The sequence below is a fragment of the Megalobrama amblycephala genome, linkage group LG13 (assembly GCF_018812025.1).
Source record: "Megalobrama amblycephala isolate DHTTF-2021 linkage group LG13, ASM1881202v1, whole genome shotgun sequence".
NCBI classification, from domain to species: domain Eukaryota; kingdom Metazoa; phylum Chordata; class Actinopteri; order Cypriniformes; family Xenocyprididae; genus Megalobrama; species Megalobrama amblycephala.
Window position 1 is genome coordinate 37,868,973 of NC_063056.1, and position 12,837 is coordinate 37,881,809.

At 37.1% G+C, this 12,837-nt stretch overlaps 1 protein-coding gene across 1 annotated transcript in view; it reads left to right on the plus strand.

Annotated features, from left to right (window-relative positions):
- The window catches only part of znrf2b (zinc and ring finger 2b), a 56,982-nt gene that overhangs the window by 41,769 nt on the left and 2,376 nt on the right, over positions 1-12,837 (plus strand). The window contains exons 3-4 of the mRNA XM_048154223.1: positions 12,400-12,505; positions 12,579-12,661. Coding sequence (XP_048010180.1) covers positions 12,400-12,505; positions 12,579-12,636 — 164 coding nt within the window. The 3' untranslated portion in view covers positions 12,637-12,661. The remainder of the gene's footprint in view (positions 1-12,399; positions 12,506-12,578; positions 12,662-12,837) is intronic.

A 12,837-nucleotide genomic window follows, 5' to 3' on the forward strand; every position in this document is an offset into this window, starting at 1 on the left:
CTTATCCTCAATATTTATCCAGTAAATCATGAGCAGCTGGAAAAGTCATAGGGCTTTTGAATATTGGGCTTCAGAGCCAAACAGTTAAAAATGCAAATAAATATCAGTCGTCACTCTATATCTACCAATATGTCTTAGTAAGATGATATTGAAATGCTTAGTTTTATGATCAAAGCTCTGTAGTTTCAAAACTTGATGACTGAGAGATGAACAAATAAATCTTCCTCAAAAGCCTGATTGTATTATATTCAGTGCTCTCATTTTAACATGATTTAAAAAAAAAAAAAAAAAGTATGGATAATCAAGTAAACATAAGTTGCTTTAGTAAGTGTCAATCTTGAACAATATAAAATTTATCCTTGCACTTACTTTATAAAAATCAGTGAAGATTTCACAGCAAAAAGACATGTGAAACATGACCTCAAGGGTAACATTTTTATAAGTATACTAAAAAAGTATAACTGCTAAAAAAAAAAAAAAGTATAAACTATCAATTAGATGACAGAAGGCATGTAGTAGATTGTGTACAGCAGGTTTTTCAGCAACACTTTGATCATGTTGATCATTTAGATACCTTAGAATTTTGTGTATCAAATATGAGACATTAGCTTCATAAGGTTAACTTCTTTTTGAGCAGCTTAACAAACTATTTTCAGTCTTTCTCAACACTTTCAGCTCTATTTAACACTTAATCATTTTTAAATCTACTCAGCAGACTTTACCTCAAAATCAGCACAGGAAATGCACAAAATATAATGTAGGTTCAGTTCGCACCTGTTATGAGGAGAATCCTGTTTAAGCTTGTTTTTGTTTAACTTTAGTTATGTCTTGTTTGTTTACATGACTCTCTAACCATATATGCTAATGGCCATCTTATTGCCTTGGTTACCGGGCAGTCTGATCTCCTGCTTAGCGATCCGTCAATGGTTGTCCAGCTGCGACATGACTTAATTACTGTATAGGATCTATAGATTTCACAGTAAGAGTGCCATAAAAAAGGCCTTGATCATGCTAACAGATGCAGTCCTCAGTCCTGCGGTTCCGGAGGTTAGACGGGATGAACCGGCCCCTGAGAGGGTGAATAATTTGCTGATCTTTTGTTAAGCCGTAGGGAATAGCATCACCATGCCAACCACGCTGCTAGCTACCTGTGACCTTTAACTCGAACGTCTGCGGCGAGACGTGAACTCGGATCAAATACTGGATGTTTGCTTCCTGTTCTCGGGGGAAATAAGAACACACTTCAGTTACAGTTGCAGGAATATCTGCATGATCACAGCATAAGGTCGCCATTCATTTGTCCTCATGTGACCAATATTTTGCTCTTATTTAATCTCTAAAATGACTTTTATAGATCACTGATTTCATATAATGCAAACTTGTCTAGGTCATACCCAAAATCAAAACATAAAGAAACTGTCCATTTTATAACCCTTATTGTATTTTGCCTTGTGGCATTATTTTCATGCTAATTTAGTACATTCTCATGACAAATGCATATAGATGTTTTCAATTCTCACTGTTTTTTGCAATTCCTTTAGTCTCAAAGGTAATTAAACATAATTTTACTAAAATACAGTAAATATATATTATACTGTTCTCTGAAGAAACGCACTTTAGTAAGTGTTGCACTAATAACTGATCTCGGCATATATAAGGTCGCCACTCATTTGCCCTCGTGTGACCAATAGTTTGCTCTCATATAATCTCTAAAATGACATTTAATATTCTGTAATCTACGGAGCCCTGCACATGACATGAAGGAATAAAATAGTTGGCTAAATTGTGCGCACAATTTACTAATTCGTTCCCTCGATTCACTGAATTGTGCGCACGATTTACTATTTCATTCCCTTGATTTACTAAATCATGCGCAAGCTTTACTAAGCCATTCCCTCGATTTATAAATTGTGCGCACGATTTAGTGAATCGAGGGAATGAATTAATAAATCGTGTGCACAATTTACTTTTTTTCCCCTGCATGTCATGTTCAGGGCTCCATAGTAATCAATTTTTTATACGTTGAAAAACATTTGTAGGATTTACAGTTTTGCACATTGGATCAAATGTAGGGGTGTGCAATATTGACAAAAAAATGGGGATTAAAAATTTTGGTATTTAGCAAAATATTGCCTGATTATACTTATCTTTTTCAATATGTATAATTAGGCAATATTTTCAGGAGTGTTTATGCGCTGATACCATGGCTGGTTTAGGCCTATCTAAAACTACCATTAGATGGCACCCTAACCCTGTCATAATGAGTGATTCATTGAATAATTCATTCAAATGATTTCTTCAAAATGGTTGATTTAAAACAGTTCTGCTCCAGCTTTGTTTCAAACTATTTTCATTGGCGAAACAGAGCAAAAACACACAATATTGTGTCCAAAATGTAACTCATTCAGTATTAACTCGTTTGTTGAACTGTTGTATAAAATCAATATCACATTCGCAATCGCGCTCATGCCCTGATATTTGGGAAAACGGCACTCGCTTGTGTGATATTACTTAACTATATGTTATAAATATAAAAAAGAATTTAACAGGAATATTTTTTGCACTCATAACTTGAATTATAGGGGATTCTTACTGCATTATAATAGGCTTATAATAGTAACATACTCAGTAATGTCAGCTCAAAAACTGTTAAAAATTACAATTACGATATTATCGTAGATGATATATATAACACACCCCTAATTAAATGTGGAATTTAATTAGAAAGACTGAAATGGTATTTTCTTGTAAAACATACTCCCATAATCTTTGTTCTATTTACAACTTTGGAAAATTCTACACTAAAAAAATGTGGTGTTTAAAAAAAAATTCACTCAGAAATTGCTAGTAAAATTTCTCAAATAAATACAAAGAAATGGCAAGTAACATTGAAAACTATGACATTTTGAAATTGAAAGACTGAAATAGAATTTTCTTGTAAAGCCTACTCTAAAAATTCTGTTTTATTTACAGCTTCAAAAAATTTGTTTTAGAGTGTCAAGGACAGGCTTTTCTGTCTGTGCTCGGTTTCCTGAATTTTGTTGTAGAATGGCTTAAGTTGTCTATTCTGTAAGTGACAGGTTTACTGCAATGTGATTTGATTTGGTATGTCATGAACCCTGTTTGTTCACGTGAGTCAAGAATACACAAATCCGCCGCGAACTCTATGGGCGCCGCCATCTTGCCTGCCGCCATTACTGCGTGCCTGCGAAGTGTGACGGTGTGACACTTGCCGGCCGGTGCCCTCTAATGACATTTCAATTAAAGCGCATCCTGCTCATTAAAGAAAATGTCTGGTGAAAGGGAACATGGGTAGATGATGTCAGGCAGTGGCCAAAACTTACAGATAAAGGTAATTTATTGACAACATAATGTAATAATATAAAAATGTAATGTAATGTAATTAAGAAGTGTATTAATTGATGACAACAATAAAACCGAACGCTGTCATTATAGCTGTGTTGCTAATATGTTCACAAGCTTACGTTTCAAATAATTATTAGGCCATCCTTAAAAATATTCTTGTTTGCCATAACCCGACCGACCCTGTCAATTTAGGACCGACCAAATTAATTATTTTTTCCCCTTTTAGTCCGACCGACTTGCCGATTGTAATTGCGTTAAGACCAACGGATTTTTTTTACTCTTCAAACAGCTAATACAAATGCAATAAAATGTGAGACACACGCAATTGACGCTTTTCACACGCTCTCACGCCACACATCCATTTTCTCACGCACAGAAAAATCGCGAAGTAAAGAGGACACAGAGACCGACAGACTAGACAGAGCAGGTTACTTATGATAGAAAAAAATCTCAGCTCTCAGATTCTGTCAATTTTATTACGAAATTCAAACAATAAATACCGTTTTGGTGCTTGTAAATGTGACATGCTAGAAATACAGATTAAAAAAATATTACAACATCAAACGACGTATAATGTTATGTTCTTGTAAACATGTTTTTCAAAATGGATTTATGTATTCACACTTACCTTTGTCTGAGGTAAATCTCTCAGAAATGACCGAACGCTGTCAGCTAGCAGCCCCTCACACAGAACCTGTTTTGGCTGATATGTGTAATGTATTACATCTTTTTTATATTTTTACTTATATCATTAAATAAAGTTGTTATTATAATAAAAAATGCATTATATTTAAATTGTTATTTTTAAATAATACTGCCAGCTGATAGGGCTCTCTGTATGTTTACAGCATTAAGTTAGGTGAGTTGTTTTTTTCTTGAGAAAAATGATAGCCTACCTAATTTTTTTTACATTTTTTACGACCTACCGACCATTTTTTATTTTTTTGGCTGTTACGGCAAACCAAAATATTTTTAAGGATGGCCTTAGCCACGACCAGTTGTAGCAATAAAATACATGTTCTTATAGGTATTGAAGATTATTTTATTAATCATCTGGCATGCGATGAGCCACCTCGTTTATGTGTTTCATCCACTTTTGACGCACATCTTGGTCCTCCGCTCGACCAGGAACTCTGTGCAATCCGTATGGTCGTAAACATGGGCAGTCAATGTGCAACAAAGCTTCGTGTATTACACAAACGGTTTTATTCCAGGCCTGTAGTTTTGTGCTGTTGTTAAAACAACCAACCACACAACACGCTCTGCCCGGCATCACTGGACAGCATAGGTACTAAAAAAACTATATAGCTAACATCTGCTACAGCCTACGGGACCAACACGCTACTTCTGCTACTTCCTTAGCAGCAAGGCACGCAGTAATGGCGGCGCTGCTTTACTTCCGTGTTTGGCCGGATTTGTCTATACAGGCTGTTTTCCCATGTGTTTCTCTCTCTGATGAGTGATCAATCTCCTCATGCTCTCCAGCACTGCAAGCAACTTCAGTTAAACATGCAGGTGCCTGCCTTCCTGAACATAGACGACACATATTTCTTCTCATGCTGCAGCAAATGAATGTTGTTTTTTCAGTGTTCAGTTGTAGCTGCAGGTTTGTTTATCAGCAGAAGTATTGCCCCAGATGAACAGCAGTCAGAGGAGAGAGAGATAAAGAGGTAATCAATACTCATCTTTCTCATAGAAACAGACCACAAAAAGAAAAAATAGAAGAAAATCTGCCACACTGCTGAGGGTTGTTTTTATTTGCCCTTCTGAATCACTTATTTAAAGGGTTTAGCTGATCGATGTAATTACATTTAGAGGTCGGCCAATAATAAACTTGAACACTTGTCCAGGTTTTACCCAAAATTGAAAGGAAAATGTTACGCATTATATATTTCATAAAACAACTGTCCATTTTAGGACCCTTATTTTTTACCTCGTGGCTTTATTTTCATGACGATTAAGCACATTTTTAAGCACATTTCACTTTTTTTCATTCTTCTCATGACTGTTATGCATTAACATTTAACATTTATTCATTTAGCAGACACTTTTATCTAAAGTGACTTACAAATGAGGAATATAACGAGATTGATAGAAGAAAATGTATTATTTGAACTGTCAAGTAATGCATACAGATTTTTTCATTTTTCAGTGTTTTTGTAATTGCTATTATTCTCAAAGGTAATTAAACAATTTTTGCTATAATACAATAAATATATAATGAAATCAAATGATTTAAATTTTTATTTATTTATTTTTTATTTAATTACAATATGTGTAAATATGCAGTACAACAAATAATACCATGATATACAAATAATATATTGTTTTGCATCACGCTAATGAGAATTAATACATTTTTGGGGGCTAAATGTGCTTAGTTCTTGAAACTAACATTTTAATTGTGTTATTTTCTTTTGCATTTGCATCATTTTTCTTTTGATTTGGGGTGAATATGACCTGGACATCCCGACAGGCTCTCTGCATCTGGTGTTGGTGGATGTGCCCAGTTAAAGAGCGCAGGGTCATGATGAGGGTGTGATGTGGATCGTGGCATCATCTGTGCTGTGAGGCCAATCAGAGAGACACAACAGAGGAACTATTACAGTGACATCACCTGCAAGGCTTCCCCCTGTGTTTGTTTGTCTTAACAAGTGCAAAATAAAGGCCTGTTCAGTGACAAAACAAGAATTCTTTCATTTTCAGTGACTTGCAGTGACAAACATCAATTCAGATAAGTTTAACTTGATGCAAATGCAGAAAGACTTGATAGAGAAGTTATTGCATATATGATACGTCTTTGAGCATGTGCAAGATAGATATTGATCGGCTTGTATACTTGCATTTGCAGCACGTGCAGCCTGTGTGTGTGTGTGTTTTGTGTGAGCAGGCGTTCATGTTTACAATGTCTCTCCCGGCGTTCTCCATGGCTCTGTTTGTTCCCGTCACTCTCTGAAGGTCACTGATGTCATGACTGCTGGTTCTAATCACTGCAGTCGTGCGACGGGCCGCACAAGTTCAGTCCACATTCCGCCTGTGTCAGTGTCACTGACACCACAGCTGAGCTCTGCTTACACACACACACATACACACACACACACTCATGGCATGTTGTCTTCAAGTGTCACAGTCAAAAGTTCATCTTAAAACTGAATCTTATTTAATTTTAATAGATTACTTGTAGCAGTGAAGGAAAAGCAGCATCAAATATATATATATATATATATATATATATATATATATATAAAATAAAATGGGTTATTTTTATATTCATGACAATTTAGTATTGTAGTATTGTGCAAGAATCGTATCGCTGCGTCAAATGTCGATATTTTAATTAAAAAAAAAATAAAGTGCTATAAATAGATTTCTTTGCTCAAAGCATCACTACTTCAAGGCTTGACACAAGGAATGCGACAGCTGAAACCCATGTCTTGCATACGTCTGTGCGTAGTGGTTCTTGAAGCACTGACTCCAGCTGCAGTCCACTCTTTGTGAATCTCCCCCACATTTTTGAATGGGTTTTGTTTCATAATCCTCTCCAGGGTGCAGTTATCCCTATTGCTTGTACACTTTTTTTCTACCACATCTTTTTCTTCCCTTCGCCTCTCTATTAATGTGCTTGGACACAGAGCTCTGTGAACAGCCAGCCTCTTTTGCAATGACCTTTTGTGTCTTGCCCTCCTTGTGCAAGGTGTCAATGGTCGTCTTTTGTCAATTACTTTTGTCAACTGTCAATTAGCTGATTAGAGTGTGGCACTAGGTGTCTTCAATATTGAACCTTTTCACAATATTCTAATTTTCTGAGATACTGAATTCGGGATTTTCCTTAGTTGTCAGTTATAATCATCAAAATTAAAAGAAAGAAACATTTGAAATATATCAGTCTGTGTGTAATGAATGAATATAATATACAAGGTTCACTTTTTGAATGGAATTGGTGAAATAAATCAACTTTTTGATGATATTCTAATTATATGACCAGCACCTGTAGCTCATTTTCTCATGGGCGGGCAAAGCAGAGAAAGGGGAGGTAACCTTTCCCCGTATGACGACATATAAGAAAGATTCCAGATTGGGCCATCTGAGCTTTTATTTTCTCAAATGCAAAGCAAAATACCCAGGGCTTGGTTTACATCCATCGCCTTTTCTAGCCACTGGGGGACCATATGCAGGCAAAAAACCTCATAAAGTGAACTTTTCATGCCATGGGACCTTTAATGATCCTATTTTCTTTTGGATTTTGTATATTTTCCTTTTTGATTTGGGGTGAATATGACCCAGACAAATTCTTCATAGGTTTTTAATTAGCTTCACCCCAAAAGGCTGTTATATATTTAAGATATATAATTATTAATTATACAAAATATGATTTCATATGAATTTATTTAGATTTTGCCGTGAAACGACACAGATTTGTTCTTGACAGGTGAGATTGGCCTAATAAGGCCAGCTCAGCTCTTGGTTTACCATGTTATCCATGTGTTCCCAGATCTGGAAAGTTCCCAGGGGGAATTCAACCCTGTGCACATGCGGTCAGTCGCTCAGAGTCCATGCGCCGCTGTCATCTGCTGTCTCATGTGACCCAGTGTACCGCTCATGCGCCGGCCATAGCAGGAACGTTTATCCAGTATTACGTAACAGTTAATGACTCTGTTTATTTTAGCCAGCGAGTGTCACAGATGTCACAGCCTCGGCGGTTTAACAGCGTTCCCAGTGACATTCACGGCCCTGATACGCATCCCTGCAGATTACTCAGCAAAATGGTGCTAATATTACCGGAATACTCTCAAAAATACAGCATTTTCATTCCATTTGAACCTAAATTAAATATAAAAATTATTTATGAAGTAATGCATAAATACACTGTATAAAAACAGTATTTGGTTTCTAAAAAAATGTTTCTCTTTTAAAACTCAGGGAAATGTAATGGACTTCTCAGATTTGTTTCATTCAAGTATCAGCTTGGTCTGAGATGTTTCTAAAATTCATTATGAGAAATAAAAACGGACCCAAACGAGTCAACAGTCTTACAGCAAAAGTCTAGAACTATAAAATGAATGAATAAAATCAATTTATGAGAAATGTTTGAGTTCATATTACGTAGGCAATATTAATTCACACACTTCACCTTTAAGATGTCAGGACACACATATAAACGTCACTGTCCTGATAGATGAGAATAGTGTGAGAGCTGCAGCGTGGCTCCGTATAACATTACAACTCTAATCCGGTCGGTATTTGTGTCAGATTACTTCTGTTTAAGTTATGATGTTTATTCCTTGGGAATTCCCACCCACTGATGAACTCTAAGTCATATTAGCATAAGATAATAATAATTTCCAGTTAGACTATTAAGATCTCAGTTTGCTGAATATACCATTAAGCCTCAGATACTCAAGCTTTGAGATAGACATGAATTTTCTTTTCTTTCCTCTTAAGTGTTTTTAGTAAGTGGCCTGGTTATTAAAATCATGGTTTATGTATATTTTGTTTAATATTACACACAAAATTAAATCTTGAGGAAGTGTTACATGATGGTACAAATCAATATTGATGTGATCCACCTTCACACTAAAGGTATTTAAAGCTTTTGGAACTCATTACTAAAACATTATGCTTACTATAGCACTGAGATTTTAGCAAAATCACAAGCAGTCGGCATGAAAAGACTCAATTGCATTTTTTAACACACTGAAACACAAAATGTTCAGTTTCCTCTAAAGTTAATTTGCTTTGTTCTGCACAACTAATCCAATTGTTATGCAACACTGAGATTGTGAGTGTTTCGTGTTGCATGTCATAAATGTTTTTGTTGCGTGTGCTCAGTTTTCAGTGTGTAAGGAACATTGATTCTCCATCAGTCACTGAAATGTAGAGTGGGAAGCAGCAGTGACACACAGACTACCAAAGTTCATGTTAGAGATATCACATTCATCTGATCAATTACCAAGTACTGAATCAGCAATCTCAGAACACACGCTCAGTCTTATACTTATGATTCTTGTCAGATGCAGGAGGAAACCAATGCAGAAGACTGAAGAGCCCATTTTAAAAGCTGAACTTCTTTTAACTTGATTCGTATCTCTGTACAGCATCTCAAAAAGCTCATGGTTTGCATGTGTACATAACTAACAGTTAAACCTAGATCAGATAGGGGAACCCTGAACTTAGTGATTCAGGCAATTAGGGCTCATATATTTGTTTCCTGTTTATTCCATTTTTATTCTTATGCATTTGTTTCCTTTTTATGTAAAGCACTTTGAATTACCACTGTGTATGAAATTTGCTATATAAATAAACTTGCCTTGCCTTGCCTTGCCTTGCAGTGGGGTGGTTTCTAGGTTACATGGTCATTGGGGTGTTGTGGATGGTTGCCGGGATGTTATGTAGTTGTTAAGGTGTTATGTGGTCATTAGGATGTTGTGGGTGGTTGTCAGGGTATTATGTAGTTGTTAGGCTGATATAGGTGGTTGCCGGTGGTGTTCTGTTGTTGTTAGTGTGTTGTGGGTTGTTACTAGGGTGCTATGGGGTCGTTAGGGTGATATGGGTTGTTGCTAGAGTATTATGTGGTTGTTATGGTGCTGTGGGTGGTTGATTGTGTTATGTGGTCGTTAGGGTGCTATGAGTGGTTGCCAGGGTGTTATGTTGTTGTTAGGGTGATGTGGGTTGTTGCTAGAGTATTATGTGGTCGTTAGGGTGCTGTGGGTTGTTGCCAGGGTGTTATGTTGTCGTTAGGGTGCTATGAGTGGTTGCCAGGGTGTTATGTTGTCGTTAGGGTGCTGTGGGTTGTTGCCAGGGTGTTATGTTGTCGTTAGGGTGCTATGAGTGGTTGCCAGGGTGTTATGTTGTCGTCAGGGTGCTGTGGGTTGTTGCCAGGGTGTTATGTTGTCGTTAGGGTGCTATGAGTGGTTGCCAGGGTGTTATGTTGTCGTCAGGGTGCTGTGGGTTGTTGACAGGGTGTTATGTTGTTGTTAGGGTGCTATGAGTGGTTGCCAGGGTGTTATGTAGTCATTAGGGATTTGTGGGTTGTTACCAGGGTGTTATGTGGTCATTAGGGTGTTGTGGGTGGTTGCCGGGGTGTTATGTAGTTAAGGTGTTATGTAGTCATTAGGGTGTTGTGGGTGGTTGCCAGGGTGTTATGTGGTTATAGTGCTGTGGGTGGTTGCTACGGTGTTATGTAGGTCATTAGGGATTTTGGGGTTGTTCCTGGGGTGTAATATTGTCATTTGGGTGCTATGGGTTGTTGCTAGGGTGTTGTTATGTGGTTGTTAGGGTGCTGTGAGTGATTGACGGCATTATGTGGTTGTTAGGGTGCTGTGGGTGGTTGCTAGTGTGTTATGTGGTTGTTAGGGTGCTGTGGGTGGTGACAGTATTATGTGGTCGTTAGGGTGGTGTGGGTGGTTGATGGTGTCGTGTGGTCGTTAGGGTGTTGTGGGTGGTTGCCAGGGTGTTATGTGGTTATGGTGCTGTGGGTGGTTGCTGCGGTGTTATGTAGGTCATTAGGGTTTTGTGGGCTGTTCCTGGGGTGTAATATTATCATTTGGGTGCTATGGGTTGTTGCTAGGGTGTTGTTGTGTGGTTGTTAGGGTGCTGTGAGTGATTGACAGCATTATGTGGTCGTTAGGGTGCTGTGGGTGGTTGCTAGGGTGTTATGTGATCATTAGGGTGCTGTGGGTGGTGACTGTATTATGTGGTCGTTAGGGTGATGTGGGTGGTTGCCAGGGTGTTATGTGTTCGTTAGTGTGCTGTGGGTTGTTGCTAGGGTGTTATGTGGTCGTTAGGATGCTGTGGGTGGTTTCCGGGGTGTTATGTTGTTGTTATGGTCCTGTGGGTGGTTGCTAAGGTGTTAAGTTGTCGTTAGGGTGCTGTGGGTTGTTGCTAGGGTGGTGTTATGTAGTCGCTAGGGTGCTGTGGGTGGTTGCAAGGGTGTTTAATTTCATTTACTCTGAACCAAAGTCCTAAAAGTACCATGACCTGAACTTACCTCAAACTTAAGCACTGTTCTTTCGGGACATGCAAATCTAGTTTAAATTTATATAAATCAGTCACATGACTTATGAATATTCAGCTGTGTGAATGACAGGGCCGTCAGGCTGTAAAGTGTAGGTGTTTATTATGTAACACCTCATGATCCTGTGAGAAGAGCCACAGGTGTCTGTTCACCTCAGTCTGCCAACAAACAGTGAACGCTGTCATTGGGCTTACTGAACTCAAAATATTAGCTCTTATTTTTGCTTCAGTTTTCAGCCTGAAATCCAACTTGATCTTATTTACTTCATTATGTTCCATGTCTTATTGTGAATAATTCATCAGTGCATGTAAAAAAAAAAAAAAAAAAAAAAAAAAAAAGTGATGTTTTGATGATCTTTTACCACCCCTGAAAAAAATAATCACAAAATTATATCATGTTTTTCAGCCATCTTTATACAGACACTTTTCACCATCCAATTAATAAATTTTTGCTCATTTAATATCTCGTTTCATGGTGAAATACATCACATTACAGAGGTGAAATCATTTGAGTTTTCGATTTGGATCTTATGCAGTTTTTCTGCAGCAATGAGTCTTTAGCGCCACCTACTGCTCATTTATAAAAGATACTTTGACTCCAACATGTTGGGCCTGATTCATGAAACACAAGTTAAATATTGGGTAAATTGTTTTTATATTGTTGTCTTTAATTCAAAGCATTTCAGGTGTCATGAATGATATACACAGAAATTTCATGGAAATGATTTAGATATAATCTGATAATGTAATTAGATAAATAATAAATAGTAATGTAATAATTAGAAAAAATCATTGATCTGATGCGTTTATGCAGCGTAACTTACATTTATTTGCAGGTTCAAATAGCAATTGATTTTCATGAGTATAATCACTTATTTTTATATATAACTTCCTTTTCCAGTAATCACATACGACTGAAAAAGTGATGGAAGTTCCTTGGCCAGAAACTGAGCTAATCCTGATTCAACTTTGATTACACACAATGTCTGATTTTGAGTGTTCTTTATTGTCTTTTCTCAGAGGACGTCCTGGCGAAAGACGCAGGAGAATGTGCAATATGTCTGGAGGATCTGGTCCAGGGAGACACCATCGCACGCCTGCCCTGCCTCTGCATCTATCACAAAGGGTAAAGCTCTTCACATGTGTGTAAGTGTACTTGACATGAGTTTTTCTCTTATATTAATTCTGCTTTCTTTCAGCTGTATTGATGAGTGGTTTGAAGTGAACCGATCGTGTCCTGAACATCCTTCAGATTAAAAGCACCTCTCACACCTTTGCACAGGTAACTCTTATTAATGTCAGAGAGATCAATTTCACTCAATGCTTTATGTTCTTTAAAAAAATGTTCCTAGTCATATTGATTCATCAGCACAGTTTATATAATATGACATATATGTGACATGATGTTATATGCTATTCAAAAAAAAAAAAATAATCAAATTTCATGAGTAATTTTAT